At 42.2% G+C, this 26,347-nt stretch overlaps 1 protein-coding gene across 4 annotated transcripts; it reads right to left on the bottom strand.

Annotated features, from left to right (window-relative positions):
* On the bottom strand, positions 1-23,695 carry LOC110486303 (transmembrane protein 184B). 4 transcript variants are annotated; one of them, XM_021557788.3, is made up of 9 exons: positions 23,044-23,695; positions 18,756-18,983; positions 15,453-15,618; positions 12,701-12,791; positions 12,355-12,430; positions 7,501-7,592; positions 7,109-7,278; positions 6,773-6,979; positions 1-2,201 (listed from the first exon to the last, which is right to left on the bottom strand). In XM_021557788.3, the coding sequence occupies exons 2-9, from the start codon at positions 18,981-18,983 to the stop codon at positions 1,963-1,965; spliced, it is 1,269 nt and encodes a 422-aa protein (XP_021413463.3). In that variant the 5' UTR covers positions 23,044-23,695; the 3' UTR covers positions 1-1,962. The 4 variants fall into 4 exon arrangements, with proteins under 4 accessions (XP_021413463.3, XP_021413461.3, XP_090052515.1 ...); XM_021557786.3 differs by having other exon boundaries at positions 23,224-23,476; XM_090196389.1 differs by lacking the exons at positions 12,355-12,430; positions 12,701-12,791; positions 15,453-15,618 and having other exon boundaries at positions 23,044-23,552.
* Positions 23,696-26,347: the final 2,652 nt, after the last annotated feature.

The raw sequence follows: 26,347 nt of genomic DNA, 5'->3' as shown, positions 1-26,347 counted from the left end.
TGTGTGGTATGCTCCCATGGTGATTTAATCAGATGCACAATAAAGACAAAGTTTCAATCAGAGTTGGATCTTCGTCAGATTGACCAGAGTTGCGGACATTCCCTTTTTCTTGCATATATGAACTACACATTGACACATCCAGCCCAACACGGGAGGTTTAAAAAATACTTACGTAGTGGCCAAAGTTCCGAAACGTCTCTTTCATCGTTTATTTTACATGAGTGCAAAATGTGACAAGCATCCAAATAAACCAGAATTCAGAAATAGACACTACAGTTACACTACATCTCAGTGATCACATACCCAGCTCTACATCTGTTTCTGCTTTCCTAGTAAAGGCAGCAATAATTGGCACATGATGGTATGGAAAAAGTGATTACACAGCACTTAATTTCCCTGGCTTAAATACAGTTCAAAATGATAGGGTAGATGGTGTCCCTCTATCACAATTTGTCACAAACAGAAACAAAATATATTATATTTTCTAATGACATGTAACCAACTTAAATATCAAACTGATCTGCAGAAATCACTGAAAACACATTGTTAATACTACATAGCTTATTTACAATATTTCAATTTATCAAACTTTGTTAAGCTAAACATAACAGCAGACATGTCTTAAAATTTAGAACATTGAGACCAAATTACACTACATAATTCAACATTTAAACCAATCAAACAATTGCTGTACAAATGTTATCTTCAGTGAGTTGAAAGGAACAATAATACGAACCTCAGAAACTATAAAAGGTTCTACTCAAACTATTTACAATACTGCAAATGTTTTTTTGGGGGGGTTAACATTGTAGTGCTCTGCTGAATTATACACTCTAATCCATGCTGAGAAAATTAATGAGAATACCACAACCCTCCAAATTGGTGGGAGTCGGCCTTATCCTCCCAATTTGTCTGTGGCATGTTAGATACAAAGGATTTCAAAGCGCCCAAGTCTAGAGTTTGAAGTTCCTGCTCCAAAGTCAGTTGTGTCTTTGAAAAAATAATTCAGTTCGTCGGGAGACCCAACAGAGGACTGCTGAGCAAATACTTCAAACACGCAAATGCAAGAGATGGTCCTTGAAGTGTCAGAGCCAGCCATGACGGGCAGGATTCCTGGGTTCCCTCCTGAAGTCATACATTAATCAGCTCCTATTTGAAACTCACATGAATCAGAGAGAGCATACTTCAGCGGCCAGAGAAGAGCTCAGTCACTGCTACGATAGAGACCGAATCAGGATCTGGAAAATTACCAAAATAAAAATTGCATCACTACCTGCCTTGTCTGAAATGGTTCAGCAGGCAGGCTTTTTTTCCCCATCGTATCATGATTAGCAAGGCAGAAACAAAAATCATCTCATCACATAAGGTTATTAAAATCTTCATTCTGTCCCCTTCTTGATCTTACCTGCAGGAATTACTCATTAAATGAACTGTCCATTGAAAATCTAACTTTTAAAAGTTCATAATCTGTTAACTCGTACCCAAATAATGTTCTGATGAAAGCATCAATTGGAGAAAAACACTTCAAACTTGTATTTCAAACAGACCGCTTAAAACATGCTTGCCATTTCCTCATAGATGATGATGTCATCCTCCTCAGCTGGCCAATCGACTATCTACTCGCATTAATATTTTTACCTCACCATTCTATTGTTGGTGCACGCTGACACCATTCCAACACATAAAAACTGCATAATTAAACATTTTTGGAAGGAAAACTTTCACAAATGTTGTAATTAATTATATATAGATCATATTTCATAGAAATCTGGAAACACTGGACAGTTCATTTAAAACCAGGACTAAAGTAAAGACTTCATCTTAAAAAAAGGAAATGAAAGAAGATGAAAATGAACCACGTGGACAGATGCCAGGTCTGACAGTGGGATATGCGGTGCCAGTGTTGTCCTGGGTGTGGTGAGGAAACAAAGACATGGGATACTCGTGGTGGTGGGCGACTCCTTAGAATTCGTCATCAGAGATAATCAGCAGGACTTTGTCAGATTTCTTGGAGCTCTTGCTGCTGCCGCCTGTGCCTGCCTTGCCGTTGTTCTGGCTGGGCTGTACCACCTCCTGGGTGGACTGCTGGGTGTACTGCTGGTAGGCTGGGGAGAAGTTGTGGATGGCATCCTGGACCATGTCTCCAGGGTTCATTGTCTCCTTCAGACCACTGGAGATGCTCTGCATGGGGGCGATGTTGTCTAGAAGAACACAAGACCCATTTTGACATGGTCATTTAACTTGTTTATAGGACATAACTTTGATCTGAATATCAAACCACAGAAAATACAAGATACAACATGAGAAATACTAGAGTAGTTACGCTTATGAAAACTAAATTCATCCGTTTTTGAAGACAAGGTGCTAACAGACTCATTAGGAAAAACTCCCTAGTCCAGAATTACAGTCGATACGAATCTCACTAACACAAATTCATTGGTTTTAAGCCTGTGCTCAGTCCTTGTGCCCAGTGTTTCACCACATGAGGATCTCTTGTTAGTGTTCCTCTATTCTCAGTGTTGATGGATGAGAGCCTAGAGAGATGACAGGAAGTCTGCAGCAATTCACTGGGAGTGAGGAAGATGCTTCCTCTCCTCTGTCTACCTTCCCAGTCACTTCCCCGGCTGAGCTCCTCCAGCTGTGGGCCAGGCTGATACTTGACCCTATAATACCAGGGTGTCTCATCCAATGTCCTGGGAGCAGTCCGGTGCAGACAGAACCAACGCAGCCTTCTGTTTCAGGGTCAGCGACAGTGCAGTCTAGGCCAGGTCTCTGGAGGGAAGGCGGCACGGCGGAGGGTTCCGCTGTGCTTCAGGGTCAGAGTCGTGGTTAGGCATGCTCTCCTGAGCTTCTCCTCACAGCTGGCCTGTTTTGCAACAAGGGCTGGGGCTGGCCTCAGTCAAGGTTGGAGGAGGACAGCCTGGAGGTATATAAGCCTCCCAAACCTCCACAGACACTGAAAACACCTTCACACATGGATGACCTTCTGACACTTCCCAGCCCAGTGAGGGTTGGACGGGGCTGTGACTCTACAACTCTCAGCAGCTATATCAAAAGGCTAAACTAGTCTTAATGGGAATCCTTCTGGTTCAGGTAATGTTTATGCAGTCCAGTCACATACTATAGCACTGAATTATGACCTTTGAATTGGTGCTTTGGTAAGAAAGAACAACTCCGTGGGGCATATACAAAATGTAGCCAACACCATGCATCCCTTTGAGAGGGAAAATTTACTTTCAAACCCATACTTTTGGAAACTCCTCAGAGAATAATCTGGCTTCAGCTGCATTACATTTACAAGTTTATACCACAATAAAAATCTAATTTGCTGCTTAACTTTCTGCAGCTATGTTATCATTAGTTTTAAATTAATATCAACTATAGCAAATGAATAATACATTTTGTGCACGAGCATGAATGCAGAACATGGGAGAAATCCTCAATTCATTTTGATCACTTGGCAAGATGGAGAAAGAACACTTTTACCAGTCAAATAAAATGGACATGGAAACATTTCACACTTAAATCAGCATTTAGCAATTCCTTTTCTTTTTGCACGTTTGTCTCCTATAGCCCAAGACCTCAGCAGGACTGCTGTTGCAGGAGGGAACAAGGTGAGATGATTGATATCTCCGCAGAAGGCTTTTCCCTTGGTCTCCATTTGTCTTCTGCTCATGTGAAAGGTATTGACGTCAGAGTGGTACCGCTAGTTCCTGCGATTAAGCGTATCGAGGCTATGAAATGCTCTTTCTATAGTGTGCTGGGCTAGCAACTTTCCAGTGAGCAGTGAGTAATGATGAACACCCTGAAGACCGTTCCTCTGCTGACCTCAGGCCTGCCTGGTTCACACTGTTCACTCTGGCCACTTCTTTCTGATGTGTTTCCCCATTCCCTGTTTACAGCCAGGGAATGGGACTGAAAACTGCATTGTCACCTACTGGTAACTTCCAAAATACAGGAAACACTTGAGTAAATGGGGGATACAAAGTATATTGAAAGCAGTTGCTTCCACACAGGTGGGGTTCCTGAGATAACTTATTAATTATCATCCCATTATTTTGTCTACCATGGCTCTGTGACTTTGAAAAAGGGGTCTCAAAGGAGCATAAAGGGTTTAAAAGTGTGTGGGGTGACTATATCACAACCCAATTGAATACTTAAGGGAAATTCTGCAGCAGACACTGTGAGCCATATGTTTGCAACATCGAATTGCGAAGAAATCACAGTATAGCGTCGCAATACATACAGAATCGTGAGAATTGCAATGCATATAGTATTGGCACCCAAATAGGTTGATAATATCGTATCTGGCAATTCCCAGCCCTCCTAATGACCATTTCATCAGCTCCAACAGATACAGTTGAAGTCGAAAGTCTACAAAAGCCTTAGCCAAATACTTTTAAACTCTGTTTTTCTCAATTCCTGATATTTAATCCTAGTAAGAATTCCCTGTCTTAGGTCAGATAGGATCACCACTTCATTTTAAGAATGTGAAATGTCAGAATAATAGTAGAGATAATGATTGATTTCAGCTCTTAATTCTTTCATCACACTCCCAGTGGGTCAGAAGTTTACGTACACTCAATTCATGTTTGGTAGCACTGCCTTTAAAATTGTTTAACTTGGCTCAAACGTTCTGGGTAGCCTTCCACAAGCTTCCCACAATAAGTTGGGTGAATTTTGGCCCATTCCTCCTGACAGAGCTGGTGTAACTCAGGTTTGTAGGCCTCCTTGCTAGCACACATTTTTCAGTTCTGAAAACAACATTTCTAATCGGATTGAGGTCAGGGCTTTGTGATGGCCACTCCAATACCTTGACTTTTGCCACAACTTTGGAAGTATGCTTGGGGTCATTGTCCATTTGGAAGACCCATTTGCGACCAAGCTTTAAAATTTCCTGACTGATGTCTTCAGATGCTGCTTCAATATATCCACATAATTTTACTTCCTCATGGTGCCATCTATTTTGTGAAGTGCACCAGTCCCTCCTGCAGCAAAGCACCCCCACAACATGATGCTGCCACCCCCATGCTTCACGGTTGGGATGCTGTTCTTCAGCTTGCAAGCCTCCCGCTTTTCCCTCCAAACATAACGATGGTCATTATGGCCAAACAGATCTATTTTTGTTTCATCAGACCAGAGGACATTTCTCCAAAACGTACTATCTTTGTCCCGATGTGCAGTTGCAAACCGTATTGCTTTTTTATGGTGGTTTTGGAGCAGTGGCTTCTTCCTTGCTGAGCGGCCTTTCAGGTTATGTCGATATAGGACTCGCTTTACTGTGGATATAGATACTTTTGTGCCCATTTCCTCCAGCATCTTCACAAGGTCCTTTGCTGTTGTTCTGCGATTGATTTGCACTTTTCACACCAAAGTTTGTTCATCTCTAGGAGACAGAACGAGTCTCCTTCCTGAGTGGTAGGACAGCTGCATGGTCCCATGGTGTTTATACTTCAATACTATTGCTTGTACATATGAAAGTGGTACTTTCAGGCGTTTGGAAATTGCTCTCAAGGATGAACAAGACTTGTGGAGGTCTACAATTTATTTTCTGATGTCTTGGCTGATTTCCTTTGATTTTCTCATGATATCATGCAAAGAGGCACTGAGTTTGAAGCTAGGCCTTAAAATACATCCACAGGTACACCTCCAATTGACTCAAATTATGCCAATTAGCCTATCAGAAGCTTCTAAAGCCATGACATCATTTTCTGGAATTTTCCAAGCTGTTTAAAGGCACAGTCAACTTAGTGTATGTAAACTTTGTCGTAGCAGAATCAGAATTAGTTAGGTAACATTGATAAATAAGATGTTTTATCTACTTTCATGAATATGCTTATGTGGGAAAGTCACTTGGGTCCCAGAGAGGGGAGAGGTCGGGCTTGTCTTCATATGTGAACGTATCTTTTAAACCATGTGAAGGGATGATTGAGGGGGAACCCATTATCTCTTGGCTCCACAATGTCTGTGTGCTAGTCACTCCCTACTTTTCCCATTTGGGGGAAGAGTATGGCCGTGTCTGGAACCATTGTATGTCCCCTCTGATGTTGCCCTTATCTTGACCTAAAGGCTCACTCTCCTCTCCGTGAGCTTGTCCAGGAGGGGTTGTATTTGAGATGGGAGTATCTAGCATTGACAATTGATATATGCCATTGGATGAGGTAATGTTTTGGTAGTATGTTGTACCAAGAACAAGATAAGAACTTCGTTTAGGAGACCAAGCTGAACAATAATTTATAGCTAATGTTGTCTGGCTATGGGATACTCCTCTCTCAAGTAAAAGTCTTCCTTTGTGCAGTTTTCCTAAGACCTGTGGTTCGTCATTGCGAGTTGGGAGGGGTGGATCTTTGCTATAAAAGATCTCAGTTGCCATTTTGTAAGCACTCTCAGAATTCATTTATAGACACTGAATTGATCTGAGAGTCAAAGGGCTAAAGTGAAGCTCATATTAGTTTAAAGTATAACTCTGACTTGTGTGTGGTTTGTAAACTCTCCTTTCACTTAGTAATATAGGAAATTACCACGACAACTTCTGACCCACTGGAATTGATACATTATATTAGAAGTGAAATAATCTGTCTGTAAACAATTGTTGGAAAAATTACTTGTGTGATGCAAAGTAGATGTCCTAACCAACTTGCCAAAACTATAGTTTGTTAACAAGAAATTTGTGGAGTGGTTGAAAAATGAGTTTTAATGACTCCACCTAAGTGCATGTAAACGTCCGACTTCAACTGTACCTCCCCTCTCTATGGTGTAGAAGTGCAGTTACCGTGTGTCCCTGGCAGTTCGTTCTCCTTCTCCCGGTACACGGTGCAGGTGAAGGCGTAGCGCAGGGCGATAGCAGCGAAGAACATCTCGATGCAGGTGATGAAGTTCTGCCAACCTGCTGCCACTGTGCCGGCCCCCACCTCCTGGCCGTCGATAAACAGAGCGTTAGGGATGACCCCACAGCGCTCCAGGATGGCTAGCACCATACCTAAACGACAAAAGACAACACCTGCATGTGCTACTCCAGTCTAATGTATCAATTTCAATGTATTTTGTAGACTTTTCCAACCCCATCAGGGTTTGAATCTGTTGATATTAAGTCAAGGGACCAACGCACCCTGCCAGAAGGACAGGAAGATGACAGATTTGATGGTCAGGAATTTGAGCACAGGTTCATAAGGCCTCAGCAGGTCACTGGTAGTGAAGAAGAAGATGAAGAGAGCGTACAGGGCCAGGCTGACAGAGATGTTGTAGATGATGGTGATGTAGAGGTATCCTCCATTCACACTGCAGAAGGGAACAGGATCAATACAGACATGTTAGTGGGGATCTATGTACATTCACTTTCTGAATTTCCATCCAAATGTGTGTATTACTCAATACTCGTATTGTAAATATCAATGTCTAATACTTTCATGTGAAATGTAAAAAGCAAAACCACACAATGAGTAGTGCGAGCATGCGAAGGGAAGTTGAATGGGTGAAATGGAATGAAAAGGTTGTGCTCACTTAAAGTCTCCATCATGATATTTGCCAAAGGCCTGCAGGAGGATGGTGATGACGGCCATAATGGGTTTGACGACACAGAACTGAAGAGTGGCCTGCATGACATCAATACAGTATGGGACATGCATTGAACACAGACACAAAACGAGGAACAATGCAGGTGACAGCTACTTCATGCTGGTTATTGGGTTTGAAAGGTAGCCAACTGTACATCTTCAAACACGGAGTCATCTATGAAATGAATTAACATTTTGTGGAAATTGTGTGTCTATCAATTTGCAATGTATTTTGTTGATATACTATGTTAAAAATATCTAAAATATCCATGTGCTGCTTATGCATGTGCAAAATATATATATATATATATATATATATATATATATATATGCAAAATATCCATGTGCTCGTGCTGCTAGGCGACCTAAACTGGAACATGCTTAACACCCCAGCCATCCTACAATCTAAGCTTGATGCCCTCAATCTCACAGAAATGATCAATGATCCTACCAGGTACCACCCCAAAGCCGTAAACACGGGCACCCTCATAGATATCATCCTAACCAACATGCCCTCTAAACACACCTCTGCTGTTTTACACCAAGATCTCAGCGATCACTGCCTCATTGCCTGCATCCGTAATGGGTCAGCGGTCAAACGACCTCCACTCATCACTGTCAAACGCTCCCTGAAACACTTCAGCGAGCAGGCCTTTCTAATCGACCTGGCCGGGGTATCCTGGAAGGATATTGATCTCATCCCGTCAGTAGAGGATGCCCGGTTATTAAAAAAAAAAGCCTTCCTCACCATCTTAAATAAGCATGCCCCATTCAAGAAATTTAGAACCAGGAACAGATATAGCCCTTGGTTCTCTCCAGACCTGACTGCCCTTAACCAACACAAAAACATCCTATGGCGTTGGGCATTAGCATCGAACAGCCCCCGTGATATGCAACTTCTCAGGGAAGTTAGAAACCAATATACACAGGCAGTTAGAAAAGCCAAGGCTAGCTTTTTCAAGCAGAAATTTGCTTCCTGCAACACAAACTCAAAAAAGTTCTGGGACACTGTTAAGTCCATGGAGAATAAGAACACCTCCTCCCAGCTGCCCACTGCACTGAGGATAGGAAACTCTGTCACCACCGATAAATCCACTATAATTGAGATTTTCAATAAGCATTTTTCTACAGCTGGCCATGCTTTCCACCTGGTTACCACTACCCCGGTCCACAGCACTGTACCCCCCACAGCAACTCGCCCAAGCCTTCCCCATTTATCCTTCTCCCAAATCCAGTCAGCTGATGTTCTGAAAGAGCTGCAAAATCTGGACCCCTACAAATCAGCCGGGCTAGATAATCTGGACCCTCTCTTTCTAAAATTGATCTGCCGAAATTGTTGCAACCCTATTACTAGCCTGTTCAACCTCTCGTGTCGTCTGAGATTCCCAAAGATTGGAAAGCAGCTGCGGTCATCCCCCTCTTCAAAGGGGGGAGGCACTCTTGACCCAAACTGCTACAGACCTATTTCTATCCTACCCTGCCTTTCTAAGGTCTTCGAAAGCCAAGTTAACAAACAGATCACCGCCCATTTCGAATCCCAGCATACCTTCTCCGCTATGCAATCTGGTTTCAGAGCTGGTCATGGGTGCACCTCAGCCACGCTCAAGGTCCTAGCCGTATTCATTGACCTGGCCAAGGCTTTCGACTCTGTCAATCACCACATCCTCATCTGCAGACTCGATGGCCTTGGTTTCTCAAATTATTGCCTCGCCTGGTTCACCAACTACTTCTCTGATAGAGTTCATTGTGTCAAATGGGAGGGCATGTTGTCCGGGCCTCTGGCAGTCTCTATGGGGGTGCCACAGGGTTCAATTCTTGGACCGACTCTCTTCTCTGTATACATCAATGATGTCGCTCTTGCTGCTGGTGAGTCTCTGATCCACCTCTACGCAAACGACACGATTCTGTATACTTCTGGCCCTTCTTTGGACTGTGTTAACAACCCTCCAGGCGAGCTTCAATGCCATACAACTCTCCTTCCGTGGCTTCCAATTGCTCTTAAATATAAGTAAAACTAAATGCATGCTCTTCAACCGATCGCTGCCTGCACCTGCCCGCCCGTCCAACATCACTACTCTGGACAGTTCGGACTTAGAATATGTGGACAACTACAAATACCTAGGTGTCTGGTTAGACTGTAAACTCTCCTTCCAGACTCACATCAAACATCTCCAATCCAAAGTTAAATCTAGAATTGGATTCCTATATCGCAACAAAGCATCCTTCACTCATGCTGCCAAACATACCCTCGTAAAACTGACCATCCTACCGATCCTCGACTTTGGTGATGCCATTTACAAAATAGCCTCCAATACCCTACTCAATAAATTGGACGCAGTCTATCACAGTGCCATCCGTTTTGTCACCAAAGCCCCATATACTACCCACCACTGTGACCTGCACGCTCTCGTTGCCTGGCCCTCGCTTCATACTCGTCACCAAACCCACTGGCTACAAGACCCTGCTAGGTAAAGTCCCTCTTATCTCAGCTCGCTGATCACCATAGCAGCACCCATCTGTAGCACGCGCTCCAGCAGGTATATCTCTCTGGTCACCCCCAAAACCAATTCTCCTTCCAGTTCTCTGCTGCCAATGACTGGAACGAACTACAAAAATCTCTGAAACTGGAAACACTTACAGTGGGGCAAAAAAGTATTTAGTCAGCCACCAATTGTGCAAGTTCTCCCAATTAAAACTATGAGAGAGGTCTGTATTTTCATCATAGGTACACTTCAACTATGACAGACAAAATGAGAAAACAATATTCCAGAAAATCACATTGTAGGATTTTTAATGAATTTATTTGCAAATTATGGTGGAAAATAAGTATTTGGTCACCTACAAACAAGCAAGATTTCTGGCGTTGCTAGAGAGCATTTGGATGATCCAGAAGAAGATTGGGAGAATGTCATATCGTCAGATGAAACCAAAATAGAACTTGTTGGTAAAAACTCAACTCGTCGTGTTTGGAGGACAAAGAATGCTGAGTTGCATCCAAAGAACACCATACCTACTGTGAAGCATGGGGGTGGAAACATCAGGCTTTGGGGCTGTTTTTCTGCAAAGGGACCAGGACGACTGATCCGTGTAAAGGAAAGAATGAATGGGGCCATGTATCGTGAGATTTTGAGTGAAAACCTCCTTCCATCAGCAAGGGCATTGAAGATGAAACGTGGCTGGGTCTTTCAGCATGACAATGATCCCAAACACACCGCCCGGGCAACGAAGGAGTGGCTTCGTAAGAAGCATTTCAAGGTCCTGGAGTGGCCTAGCCAGTCTCCAGATCTCAACCCCATAGAAAATCTTTGGAGGGAGTTGAAAGTCCGTGTTGCCCAGCAACAGCCCCAAAACATCACTGCTCTAGAGGAGATCTGCATGGAGGAATGGGCCAAAATACCAGCAACAGTGTGTGAAAACCTTGTGAAGACGTTTGACCTCTGTCATTGTCATTAAAAATCCTACAATGTGATTTTCTGGATTTTTTCCCCCTCATTTTGTTTGTCATAGTTGAAGTGTACCTATGATGAAAATTACAGGCCTCTCATCTTTTTAAGTGGGAGAACTTGCACAATTGGTGGCTGACTAAATACTTTTTTGCCCCACTGTATCTCCCTCACTAGCTTTAAGCACCAGCTGTCAGAGCAGCTCACAGATTACTGCACCTGTACATAGCCCATTTATAATTTAGCCCAAACAACTACCTCTCCCCCTACTGTATTTATTTATTTTGCACCCCATTATTTCTATCTCTACCTTGCACATTCTTCCACTGCAAATTTACCATTCCAGTGTTTTACTTGCTATTTGTATTCACTTCGCCACAATGGCCTTTTTTTATTTTTGCCTTTCCCTCCGTTATCTCACCTCATTTGCTCACATTGTATATAGACTTGTTTATTTTTTTATGTTTGTTTTACTCCATGTGTAACTCTGTGTTGTTGTATGTGTCGAACTGCTTTGCTTTATCTCGGCCAGGTCGCAATTGTAAATGAGGACTTGTTCTCAACTTGCCTACCTGGTTAAATAAAAGGTGAAATAAAAAACATGTATTGACATTATGCCAAAACAATGTACTGTCTGAAGTAATGTTAAAGTACACTAAGGGGCATGTTATTGAGTTTCAAGGGTCAGTAGTTTTCCTTACTGGGGCTACCTGCAGACCTTTAAATGGGAAATTATATAGCAACTTTAGGACAGGCTGGTGCTTTTGGATTAGAGGTCCTCCTCTTGAAACCCAGAGTAATCTCTAAATGCAGTTATTGATCCCATTCCCTCCAACTTGTCATCTCACAGAGCCAGAGCAGATATATTTATATCCCTTTCAACTCTGCTACCAGAGGGAAGAGAACAGCAAGCTTGTGCTTTGAAACCAGCCAACATAGGGGTCCAGCCAGAACATGCAGAGTGTTAATCAGCTCCCTTTTCTCAACGTCTATTCGCTGTTCAGAGGACATACCTTTCAGATCCAATTGCCATCAGGGTAAGACTCGGAGCACATACTGCATCCCCAAGACACTATGAGGACAGTCTCAAGCTGACAGCTCATGTTATTTCTCTGTGCTTATTACAGAGCTGCTTTTACCTGTTCTCAGATTGCTTTCATTTTCCTTTTTAACCAGTCAACCTTATCCTCTAAAAAGTGGACAGCCAATTATAATGGCTGTCATTTCGCAATAGAGGAGCGATCTTGGTTTAAAAAAAGTTAAAACGAGGTGACATTAAAATAACAAATCACAATTTCCTATTTCCATATTTTCAGAGTGCTTTCATCACCCAAGCAGGGAGGGAGATGGAAACTCACCTGTTTACAGAATCTTAAAAAGCCAATAGAGTAGCTTATTCCACCTAAGCAGCAGGTACCATACATACAGCTCGACCTGGGAATGATAGAAAATGTGTGGTCACAAATGTATGCTGGCTGTGAATGTGTACCAGATTTAAAGACATCATTCTAGTGTCCAAAATACAAGACAGCATTATCCTTGAAGTCAGACTACCTTAAAACAATTATAGACTGACCCTGGGTGACTGCAAGGCTTGCAATACAAACTGAAAATCCCCAACATTCTGGGTGGGTTTTTTGAAAGCTACTTGCATAGCGTGTAGTATGAGACCATGGTATGGGGGATGGGACTGGCAGCACTCACTCAATGGACTTCCCTCGGATCTCGGACATGATGGCACTCTCTCCCCCGAGGTACTCAAAGGACAGGCTTAGGAAGTTGTAAATCACAAATGCTGTCACGGAGAGAAGGGACAAAGTCACCCACATACATTCCTGTACATTATGATGGAATGTTGTTTACAACACGGATACTAGGTTGTGCAAGCGGGGGTCATTTTCAAAAACAACAATTCGACGTCACGGGTCAGTCCGTTTGAAGATGGAATCCGTAGGGGGGGAAACAGCATCACTGGCCGCCCCATCACCATGGTTACTGTTACTGAGTTGAGGAGCGCTGTGCAGCATGGCAAAACATTTTTGCAGTAGATATTGTGCTCTACCGCGCGTGCAATGATGTTGTAATATCACAAACAGGTGTGGCTGTTTCACCACTAACTCTTTACACGGGTGGGAATTAGCCTACATGGATATGAAATGAATATGAAATGCATAACCATGGTAGCAACTGAAAGGGAACAGTTTAGAGAAAAAGGGGAAATTATTACACCAATAGGTGAGGACACAACAGTTCACCTGACAACACTGAATCCAAAACATGACACTGTTGATTTTATGTGCATTTTACATTTACTGTACTTTTCACCGCATCTGTTGATTCCGAAATCTGAAAACACTCTTGATACATTCAGTAACACGATGAGAATATTCCTGGAAAATGTAGGGTAGGAGCAACATAAGGAAGGGAAAAAAAAGAGGAGGGTTTGAGTGAGAGGTCCAAGTGGCTACACACCTCTCCAACGTGTGCACAAGTCATTTCAATGCATTTTTATGACTCAAAGAAGAGTCTTCCACTGTAAAGGTGCTTTCCGCTCTCCTAGCTGTTCCGTTGAGGAATTAGAGCAAGCATTCTTCTAGTTGTTTTGTTTGGAACACAACCCTGCCATCACTCAATTACTGTTGTCGTTTACGCAATTCTAAAAATAGACCATTGCAAATCGCAATCTGGGTCAGGTGGGCATCATTTGAAAGCTTGTCCTATTGCCAACATGACTAGCTAAATTCTAAAATACGATCTTACAGTTTCAGGCTGTCACAATGCAATACAGGGAAACGGATGGTCTTTTTGGGGCACATAGAAAGGAGTCGTGCGCATTCAGGTGCGTTGTCGTCACAGTAGACAAACATAGGCTCATTCTGTTCACAATAACCCTGGGTATGTCATCATGTACATTAAAACGTGGTGATCATAAACGTCGACACTGTATGTGACATGAGTTTTATGATATGGAAATGCGAAGTGCACATTTGGCTTGCTTGCATGACACCAAAGCGGTATTTATTATAATCCTCAACTTCCCATCTTTCAAAATACATAGAGTTCTCTTCATTGACAGCACTTCCCTCACTCAGACAACAGCAAAAAAACGGCTAAAGTCAATCAATTAGGGGGAGGGACGGGAGTGACATCTTGTCACGTGCGGTGCTCGAGCACGGATGTCAGTCAGAACCCATACAGCACTGAAGTGCATGTACAGCGTGTTACTGTACAGCCAATGCCTTCCAATTTAGCCGTTTATTGGTGCCCAAATCTGCCATTTCAACCCATATACGGGTACGAGTGTAAAGGGCTACCGATTCCAGCTAATCTCAGTAAATATTCATGTTCTGTCTATATAAATCATTCATGATAAACATGGATTTGGAAGAATTTGTCAATCTGTGAGCATTCTGTGCTGCGGGTAATATTGTGGGCCAGATTGTGATGATAGCACTGTAGAGATCTCACATCCTAATTTAGAAGCTGTGGAAACTTGAAATTATATTTTGGTGAGGAGGGTTTCGCTTTAAAAATAATCGTATTTTTCACCAATCAATGTTTTCTCCCCACCGCTAAGAGGTTTAGGATGGTTCGCTGTCCTCCAAATCCTTCCTAAGCCTTGGATGCTATTTCAGGAGGGGTTTAAAAAAAAACGAATGCAGGTTACACTCTCAAGTATCAGGGGCGCAGAGTTTCACACAGTGCTTTAGCCCTGGCCATGCTGACTCGATGCAATGCAACAGTTAACCTGGTTTCAGACGCTGTCTCAAACACTAAATTCATCTGGTCAATAATGTACGTGAAATACTAATAGTTTTGTCCAGATATCAAATGACACTTAAACAATTCTGAATATGATTCACCTCTGCCATTGTTAAAGTACTACAGTCTTTTCTTATTGCTTCGGTACATAATGACTATTAAAGAAAGGCTTTTCAGAGTACAATTTATGAGACATCAATAATTTAATGTGAAGAATAGCTATGAGTAAGATGAACATTTCCTTTGTGTTTGAATTTTAAAAAACAACTCTTAACTAGTTTAGAATGATCTCAACTAAAGTACATCCCTTTTCCACCTTTTTGCAAAGAATAGAATACAAAAACCACTAAGACTAAGAGGAAAAAAGACAGGTCTGAAAGTCTACACGCCCTGGAAACAGAACACCATGAACAATAGAGCCTCTCTGCCCATAGGGAAGAACTGACAGGTGAGGAAAAACAGGTTGGACCAGTCCGTTTTAGCTTCAACCTTCTAGCCATAAAATGTTTTTTCAGAACTCATAATAGGTCTACCGTCAGTCTAAATGTCATTACTGGCCAGACAGAACCCGCCCGGTGTCGGACTACTGCCGACTGTACAGGTGCTTATAGAGTAAACCGCTGTCAGGGCGCTGGCTGAGATATGAGGAGACAGCGAAGGGGAGGAGAAGGGTGGGGTGGTTGGTTTACCGTACCTTCATAACAGTCTCGGACGGAGTCAAAGTAGACATAGTACTGGTCGTTGCTGATGAAGAGCAGGCTGAGCCAGGAGTCGAACGCATAGATTGGCACGATGAAAAGAATGCGAATGATGTAGCGCTGCTCGTTAGGGACTGTGTAGGACCTCAGGTGTGTGTAGATCTTGAAAACACAGAATCAAAACAAAAATAGTTATTAAAATAAACAAGATGACTTACTAGGCAAAAATGCATTGAGGTATTCAAATCCCAGTTTCAGCCCCTAGACCAATCATTATGAATAATTGAGCTAAACCTGACGAGCAGTTTTAGGGGCCAGTGCTTCAAAGAGATGGGTTCTTATGAATAAACGGCACTTCCTTGGAACCCTCTCAAGGCACGATTTGGCTATCACACAGGGCCCAACAGGCTTTAGAAGGACAGCATTACAGCATTGACTAAAATATATATATAAAAAAGGACAGTGTCTGTAGATTTGGGGTCGAGAGGTAAGAGAAAAGATAAAGGAGGGTAAAAATGAAAACCCAGAATGATAACACTGCATAATTGGGGTAGCAAGGTGAGCGGAATGAATTTCTGCTGATCAAGACAAAAGCTTGACTGAAAAGTGAACGTCTGTGTTACAGGATCAACTCTCCTAGAGATGTGTTACACAGACGTTTTTACACTTTGGGAGGGAGAACAGAAAGAAGTAGAGGGGTGTGCACTGCTTCAAAACTTGTGTCTCAGACGGTTGAATTTGATTGAACTCCTCAACTTCACCGAATCATTTTCAAACATAATGCAGAATGTGACTGCTAAATGGTGTGGCATGATTCCCAATTCTAGGAACCAAATTTTTTTCAGAATTGGAGTCAAGGCCATGGGGTGAAGGAAAGTTCAGAGCATCCATTACATAATTCAGTTTGTGAAGCACATAATCAACTACATATTTTCAGGGGCAAATGCCAAAGGAAACTAAAAGCTCATAATCTAGTGATCCATCGTGTACAGTACACCAGCAATGGTCAGAGTTGAGTATTGCAGTTTGATCCTTTTCAAGTGGTGCACCCTGGCATTTCTTGACTTCAGGTCCACTCACACAGACTCATGCAACATGATTAAATGGCCATTAGAGGTGGCACAGAGGCTGGCCAGTGCCAGGGCGTGATGCATGTGGCTCTCCTGAGAAGTGAAGTGAAGCAGGCTGCAGACTGATGTCCTCCATTTCCCCTGAATGGATGGTGGAAAGACCGCAGTCCTCCAGGCTCCATAATGCTGAGCTGACAGGCAGGCAGACAGACAGACAAAGAGCTGTGCCCTGGGTAATGACTCTGCTCTAGCCTGACTCAGACTCAATACCCTTCTGTCTTAGTTGAGCAGTAGCCCAAGTCCATCGCCCAGCTAATTTCAGTTGGTCTGTGAAAGGCGTATAACTCCACCTCATAACACTCCCCAGCCCGCCCCTGGCACTGACAGCTGTGACACACCAAACGTCCATGTTGGAATGAGAAAGTGTGTGGAGTGTCTCGCGTTCATACCAAGCAGTGTCCGTGAGAAAGTGAGAGGGGCGCGCACTGAGCACGACAGCTCTTTACAGAACACCCAAACAGAATGAGAAGACCACACATCACACTGACTATAGTGTGATATTATGACCCTCCGCTCTCCCTGACAAGCTGCCCCGGGAAGTGGGAGGTCTGAACAGTGTAGTGTGTCAGAGAACATCAGTAACACTCCATAGCACTGTAACACCTGGTGCTTTGGACCACAGTGAGCAGACTAGGACATCTAAGGTCAGCATCGACCAGCATACAGTGTTAGTATGCAGATTGGGAGAGGAGGAGAACTCTCCAGAGACAGTCTTATGGAGGAAAATCTGATGATACACCAGAATACTAAATAAAACCAATCCTGTCGGGGAGGCTGTTTTTAATCTCCCTCCATGCTTGCCTCATGCAACCCTGCAACTATCTCACGGGCCACATATGTTAATGGCTGGCCTGCTTCGATGGGGAGTGGATGGGAAAACAAACTACTCCAGAACTAAACAGATGGACAGAATGGGAGACTCCATAGAATGCCAAATTGACAAAAAAAAAAATAGCGTGTCGTGAAAAAAACAAATCTAATTTAAAAATGGTATAACTCCTTTTATGAACAATTTCAATTTTTATAAAGACATGTTAAATCTAGTAAAAAAGGGTATCCTCGCTATACCAGAGGTATGCCTACTTCTGCTTGATGTATTTTCAGTAATAAAGTATGAGCTGATGATAATGTGAAACGTATCAGAAATGTTGCAACCAGCGTATAGAAAAGGTCAGCACATGAACCCTGGGGACAATAACACCATCATATTCCTATCTAGAAATATCGTGATCATCTAAATCTCCAACCAGAGCCAACACAGTGGGACTCCCTGGGGGCTTCCTGTCTATACAGCCGCTAAAGGTTGGATGGACCCATTCTCAGCAGCACTCAGGTTTATCGGTTCATCAGCACAATATGAGAAGAGACGGCTCGCTCCCCAATGCTGAGCAGCATAAAACACATGGGGCCTCTGCTGATTGCCCTTCGCAAAACGTGATACTCTCCTTTTATTGCGAAGCTGGAAATCTGACCTCGACAACACCTGCACATCTCTGCTGATAATGCATGCCATTCAAATGTACACCCTCTCTAGAGTTGATGAAACCCCAGTCTGATGATAAGGATCACCATTGTCTCTACTGAATTACAGCAAGGGACAGAGTAAATAGCAATAACTGAAGAAAAAACACCCTTCAGTAAGCCTATACTGAATGTGAATATAATCATGGTTAGGCCTTATTATGCTTGGCTAAAGTTATACAACTGCTCTGCCCAGCCATTTGATCGATGACGGCTCTGTTTGCATTGTGTCGTTATCAGTGGTAGTCACGGTTATCGGAAGCGCCCGCAAACAGCAACACTAATGGATCACCTAGTAATAATTAAGAAACACTGACACACTATGTACAAACCGTCACTTTACAGATAGGAGCCAATTAACTTACACACTCAGTCGTGCCTCTCAATGATGGAGAAAGTAGGTCTGGTCAACAACAGATACTGGATCAAATGTAGAAGTGAAAAACAAAATGTATTGTCTGGCTGGAGCCTTTGCCCTCTCGTAAAGGTGTAGACAACCCACAACACCTTCCTAGCTCCCATTACATATTTGCATTTGTTTGCCTAGAAGCTGAGTGATACTGACAATGCCTGGAGCCATGCTTTTTGTTTTCTAGATTCACATCAAAAACAAGTACAGAGGCAGACAACTGATATAACGTAACCTACCTGATGGCAAGTGAGGAGCAGCGCTGACCAGACGAATATCCCCGACAGAGCTTGAGCAGCAGTCGTATTCAAGAAGATATCGTGTGCCACAATAGTCCCATTCCCTGTTTGAATTATTGTCATGTTGGATATGTCTGACTTGTTAAGAACTGGAGATGCGAAACGTATCAGAGACTCATTTTGGGGGACTTCCGAGTCCATCGGCATCTCCTTTGCTGAGCTGTTCATCTGAAACAAAAAGTGTTGTTTGGGTAAATGAGGAAGCTTTAGGCCAGGGATGGACAACTAGTGGGCCGTTTTTCTTGAGTGGATAGTCAGCGGGCCGGAATAGAATGACAAATCATTTCTAGACTTCAAATTGACTGCAAGAAGCCCAAACAGATACAATATTTGACTAAAACATAAATAATTTCAAACCTTGCTAACATTTGAAAATGATCACATACAGTTGAAGTCGGAAGTTTACATACACTTAGGTTGGAGTCATTAAAACTAGTTTTTCAACCACTCCACAAATTTCTTGTTAACAAAAAACAGTTTTGGCAAGTTGGTTAGGACATCTACTTTGTGCGTGACACAAGTAATTTTTCCAACAAATGTTTACAGACAGATTATTTCACTTATAATTCAGAGTATCACAATTCCAGTGGGTCAGAAGTTTACATACACTAAGTTGAAAAGCACTGAGAAAACAGTCTGAATACTTATGTAAATGTGATTTCTAATGCTTTGTCATTATGGGGTATTGTGTGTAGATTGATGAAGAAAAAAAACTAATTCATTTTAGAATAAGGCTGTAACAAATTTTTGTTGGAAAAGGTCAAGGTGCCTGAATAGTTTCCGAATGTACTGTATGCCAGTGTCTGTATATATATACACGGAGGCCTGATTCACTCAGCCTCCTCAGAACAGTTAATGTTGAGATGTGTCTGTTACTTGAACTCTGGGAAGCATTTATTTGGGCTGCAATTTCTGAGGCTGGTAACTCTAATGAACTTATCCTCTGCAGCAGTTGTAGCTCGGTCTTCCTTTCCTGTGGCAGTCCTCATGAGAGCCAGTTTCATCATATCGCTTTATGGTTTTTGTGACAGCACTTGAAGAACTGTTTTGAGATTTTCCAGATTGACTGACCTTCATGGCTTAAAGTAATGGACTGTCGTTTCTCTTTGCTTATTTGAGCTGTTCTTGCCATAATATGGACTTGGTCTTTTACCAAATAGGGCTATCTTCTGTATACCACCCCTACCTTGTCACAACACAACTGATTGGCTCAAACGCATTAAGAAGGAAAGAAATTCCACAAATGAACTTAACAAGGCACACCTGTTAATTGAAATGCATTCCAAGTGGGCCTCCCGGGTGTCGAAGTGGTTAAGGGTGTGCCACCAGAGACTCTGGGTTCGCGCCCAGGCTCTGTCGCAACCGGCCGCGACCAGGAGGTCCGTGGGGCGACGCACAATTGGCCTAGCGTCGTCCGGGTTAGGGAGGGTTTGGCCGGTAGGGATATCCTTGTCTCATCGCGCAACAAGCGACTCCTGTGGCGGGCCGGTCGCAGTGTACGCTAACCATGGTCGCCAGGTGCACGGTGTTTCCTCCGACACATTGGTGCGGCTGGCTTCCGGGTTGGATGTGCGCTGTGTTAAGAAGCAGTGCGGCTTGGTTGGATTGTGTTTCGGAGGACGCATGACTTTCGACCTTCGTCTCTCCCGAGCCCGTACGGGAGTTGTAGCGATGAGACAAGATAGTAGCTACTAACAATTGGACTAACAATTGGATACCACAAAATTGGGAGAAAAAGGGTGCAAATTTAAATTTAAATTTAAAAAAATTAAGAAAAAGAAATGCATTCCAAGTGGCTACCTAATGAAGCTGGTTGAAACAATGCCAAGAGTTTGCAAAGCTGTCATCAAGGCAAAGAATGCTACTTTGAAGAATCTAAAATATATTTTAATTTGTTTAACACTTTTTTGGTTACTATATTATTCCATATGTGTTATTCCATAGTTTTAATGTCTTCACTATTATTCTACAATGTAAAAAATTAAATAAAAACCTTGAATGAGTAACAAAACATATAAACGCAACATGTAAAGCGTTGGCCCCATGTTTCATGAGCTGAAATAAACAATCCCCAAAAAAAATTCAATACACACAAAAAGGTTATTTCTCTAAAATTGTGTGCACATTTGTTTACATCCCTGTTAGTGAGCGTTTCTCCTTTGCCAAAATAAGCCATCCACCTGGCAGTGTGGCATATCAAGAAGCTGATTAAACAGCAAGATCATTACATAGGTGCATCTTGTGCTGGGGACAATAAATAGCCACAAAATGTAGTTGTCACACAAAACAATGCCAGATGTCTCAAGTTGAGGGAGCGTGTAGTTGGCCAGCTGACTGCAGAAATGTCCACTAGTGCTGTTGCCAGACAATGTAATGTTCATTTCTCTACCATAAGCCAACTCCAACATTGTCTTCGAGAATTTGGCCTCAAAAATGCAGAACACGTGTAACAACGCCAGCCCAGGACCTCCGTATCCTGCTTTTTCACCATTGGATTTGTCAGGACAGCTGGTGAAATTGTGGGTTTACGTTACTGAAGAATTTCTGCACCAACTGTCAGAAACCGTCTCAGGGAAGATCACCTGCATGCTCGTCGCCCTCACCAGGGTCTTCACCTGACTGCAGTTGGCAAATGCTCACCTTTGATGGCCACTGGCATGCCGGAGAAGTGTGCTTTTCACTGATGAATCCCGGTTTCTGTACAGGGCATATGGCAAACGGCGTGTATGGCGTTGTGTGGGCGAGTGGTTTGCTGGTGTCAATGTTGTGAACAGAGTGCTCCATGGTGGCGGTGGGGTTTTGGTACGGACAACGAACACAATTGCATTTTAATTGATGGCAATTTGAATGCAAAGAGATACCGTGAAGATCCTCAGGCTCATTGTTGTGCCATTCATCCACCGCAATCACCTCATGTTTCAGCATGATAATTCACGGCCCCATGTCACAAAGATCTGTACACAACTCCTGGAAGCTGAAAATGTCCCCAGTTCTTCTATGGCCTGCATACTCACCAGACATGTCACCCATTGAGCATGTTTGGGATGCTCTGAATGGATGTGCGCGACAGCGTGTTCCAGTTCCTGCCAATATCCAGCAATTTCGCACAGCCATTGAAGAGGAGTGGGACAACATTCCACAGGTGACAATCAACTCTATGCAAAAGAGATGTGTCACACTGCATGGTTTTCTCATCCATGCCCCTACTATTTTTTATAGGTATCTGTGACCAATAGATTAGGGTCTAATTAATTTATTTCAACTGACTGATTTCCTTATATAAACTGAAATTGATGCATGTTGCATTTATATTTTTGTTCAGTGTAGACAGATAGAAATTGTGGGGGGGGCAAATAAATAATTTGGCTAGCAGGTCGCAAGTTGGGGACCCTGCTCTAGGCTCAGTTGTGGAAAAAGTATGCGATTATCATACTTGAGTCAAAGTAAATATACCCAAATAGAAAATGACTCAAGTAAAAGTCACCCAGTAAAATACTACTTGAGTAAAAGTATAAATCATTTCAAATTCCTTCAATTAAGGAAACCAGAAGGTACCCCCCCCCCAAAAAAAAAACACTACTTAAATTGCACTTTAAAGTATTGTTACACCACTGTCTAGGCTACATACATATTGGAAAACATTTTAAAATGTCATAAACATTTGCATGACTGAATCAGGGCTGCTGGTTTATGAAAAAGCGTAGGTTCTATGAGCTGCGAACTTCTTAATAACAAAACAAAAACTATAAGATCACAACTACAGTATAAAATACCATGAAAACACTTGTCGATCAGATCCAAGTGATTTTAATTTGGGAACTCTGTTCCAAAATGTTCCCACGCATAATAGAGAGATATATTTGATCGTATACAAATGTGGACAAGGGTTGAAATGATTATGTTTTAGTCTTCTTGCGGTCAATTTGCTATCTACAAATTATTTGGAATTATGTTCCGGTGTTCTGGCAGAGGGGAGATTTTCTGTACAACACCCGCCCATGACCACCCGCTCAAGAAAAAAATCGTCCCGCGGCTGAATCTACAGTAGTTGATGATCCCTGTGATTGGCCTATGTGAATTATTTAAAAGAAAAACATCCACGGCCTTAATAATCTGTCTGGGAAACCTGTTGAATGGGCAAGTCATAGCCTACACACATTTTGTCCAAACAAATATTTGTAATTACTTAGTTATATGTAGGCTACATAGGTAAACTACTGAGGTTTACCTTAGCGGTCTGTAGACTCGATGGCCTTGACCTAACGTTACTGGTATATCCACATTGAGCGAAATAGACTTCAAATGGAACGGGGTAGGTGAAAATCGTGCCGTTTCTTAAAAATAAATTTGGACTGGAACAATTAATAGAAATAAAGACGATTTAGCTGATGTTATCGAATACCATTACCATGAGCTTGCTATGAGAAATGGCTTCCTTTCAAAAGGTAAGAACGAAGGATTCAATACTTCCTTGTTGTGAAGACAGGTGTAATACGAGTTTGAAGTCCACAGAGGCGGTGACTCAGTCAGTGTAGGTTATTCGAAAAAAGGAGGATATGGGCCGATGTTCTAATAAAAGCGACACAGATAATATCGAATATACCCTCTTTGTCCCTTCTCAATAAACTGCAACATCAGTGATTTATTCATTGCGCTGTTTCAAAACGTTTCGTCGCAACAGAAACCGTTTTAAGCCAAAGGAAAAGGTTTTGCAACGAAAACGAGTTTCAATTGGACAAATTCCGATAGGTCCCTCCCAGTTTCGTTCCGTTCGCACTGTTTGCTTCCGTTTATTTCTTAAACGGTTTCCGTTGCCAGACTAATGAATGCACCCCAGGTAAACATTCAGGTGGAACATGGACGTAGAAGCGGTCATCGTCATGTGACATAACCATAGGCCTAGTGGCATATACACCCTTTGCATGTCCATCTAGTCGTGTGTGTATGTAATAAGTGAGAACTATGTGGTTACACGTGGTCTGTGGTTTTGAGGCCAGTTGGACATACCAAATTCTCTGGGATTTTTTTTATTTTAGCTCATGAAACAACACTTTACATTGAAAACATATATAAACGCAACATGTAGTGTTGGGTACCATGTTTAAGGGGCTGAAAAAAGACATCCCAGAAATGCTCCATACCAACAAAAAGCTTATTTCTCTTCAATTTTGGGCACAACCCTGTTATTTAGCATGTCTCCATTGCCAAGGTGTGACAAATCAAGAAACTGATTAAACAATATGATCATTATACAGGTGCACCTTGTGCTGGGGACAATAAAAGGCCACTTTAAAATGTGCACTCAACACAATGCAACAGATGTCTCAAGTTGAGGGAGTGTGCAATTGGCATGTTGACAGCAGGAATGTCCACCAGAGATGTTGCCAGAGAATTGAATGTTAATTTCTCTACTATAAGCTGCCTCCAACGTCATTTTAGAGAATTTGGCAGTATGTCCAACCGGGCTCACAACCGCAGACTACGTGTAACCACGCCAGCCCAGGACCTTCACATTCGGCTTCTCCACCTGCAGGATCGTCTGAGGGGTGAGGGAGTTGCTGAGGACTATTTCTCTGTAATAAAGCCTTTTGTGGGGAAAAACTCTTTTTTTTTATTGGCTGGGCCTGGCTCCCAAGTGGGTGGGCCCATGGCTGCATCCCTGCCCAGTCATGTGAAATCCATAGATTAGGGCCTAATGAATTTCTTTCAATTGACTGATTTCCTTCTATGAACTGTAACTCAGTAAAATCTTTGAAATGTTTTAATGTTGTGTTGATATTTTTGTTGCATTAGCCTTCACTGTAGAATCAAGTCCAGTATGAACTCTTTACAGCTAGGTTGTGTTCACACAGTCAGCCCAATTCTGATCTTTGCAACATGTTATTTTGCCAATAATTGGGCAACAGATCAGAATTGGGGACATCAGTGTAAATGAGTCTCCCGCGTGGCACAGGGGTCGAAGGCACCACATCTCAGTGCAAAAGGCAACACTACAGTCTCTGGTTTGAATCCAGGTTGTATAACATCCAGCCATGATTGGGAGTCCCATAGGGTGGTGCACAATTGGACCAGCGTAGCCTGGGTTTGGCTGTCATTGTGGGAAAAAAAATATTCTCAACTAACTTGCCTAGTTAAATAAAGATTACATTTTAAAAAACAGTTTTTTTTTTTTTCTTTTTTACAGTGCCTTTGGAAAGTATTCAGACCCCTTGACTTTTTCCACATTTTGTTAGATTACAGCCTTATTCTAAAATGGATTACATTTAAAAAAATCCTCAGCAATCTACACACAATACCCCATAACGACAAATCAAAAACAGTTTAGAAATTTTAGCAATGTATTACAAATAAATAGAAATACCTTATTTACATACAGTTGAAGTCGGAGGTTTACATACACCTTAGCCAAATACCTTTAAACTCAGTTTTTCACAAGTCCTGACATTTAATCCTAGTAACAATTCCCTGTTTTAGGTCAGTTAGGATTACCACGTCATTTTAAGAATGTGAAATATCAGAATAATAGTAGAGAGTGATTGATTTCAGATTTGATTTGATTTATCACATTCCCAGTGGGTCAGAAGTTCACATACACTCAATTAGTATTTGGTAGCATTGCATTTAAATTGTTTAACTTGGGACAAAGGTTTGGGGTAGCCTTCCCGAAACGGGACTGGTGTTTGCGGGTACTATTTAATGAAGCTTGCCAGTTGAGGACTTGTGAGGTGTCTGTTTCTCAAACTACTTGTCCTCTTGCTCAGTTGTGCACCTCCCACTCCTCTTTCTATTCTGGTTAGAGCCAGTTTGCGCTGTTCTGTGAAGAGAGTAGTACACAGCATTGTAGCAGATTTGCAGTTTCTTGGCAATTTCTCACATGGAATAGCCTTCATTTCTCAGAACAAGAATAGACTGATAAGTTTCAGAAGAAAGTTCTTTGTTTCTGGCCATTGTGAGCCTGTAATCAAACCCACAAATGCTGATGCTCCAGATACTCAACTAGTCTAAAGGTGAGTTTTATTGCGTGTTTGATAAGCACAACAGTTTTCAGCTGTACTAACATAGTTGCAAAAAGGTTTTCTAATGATCAATTAGTCTATTAAAATGATAAACTTGGATTAGCTAACACAACATGCCATTGGAACACAGGAGTGATGGTGGCTGATAATGGGCCTCTGTACGCCATAAAATAATCTGACGTTTCCAGCTACAATAGTAATTTACAACATTAACAATGTCTATACCGTATTTCTGATCAACTTTATGTTATTTTAATGGACACATTATTATTATTTTTCAAAAACAAGGACATTTCTAAGTGACACCAAACTTTTATATCATAGCAATCAATCAAATGCTATTTTGCATGGGAATGAGATGCATTTGCTCCTTTATTTATATTTGTGTTAGTTGTGCACTAACAGTATTCAGAGTGTGGCTTTAAAATCGAGATGGTTGTCTCAAACAGAATCAGTTTGTGACCATTGGCTCCCACTCAATCCCTCAAATTTTATAGGCATTTATAACGCATAAAC

This window comes from Oncorhynchus mykiss, chromosome 13 (assembly GCF_057628025.1).
Source record: "Oncorhynchus mykiss isolate SJ-2025 chromosome 13, ASM5762802v1, whole genome shotgun sequence".
Taxonomy (NCBI): Eukaryota; Metazoa; Chordata; class Actinopteri; order Salmoniformes; family Salmonidae; genus Oncorhynchus; species Oncorhynchus mykiss.
Note: the sequence above shows the minus strand (reverse complement) of the source record. Positions and strands in the feature narration are given on the sequence as shown.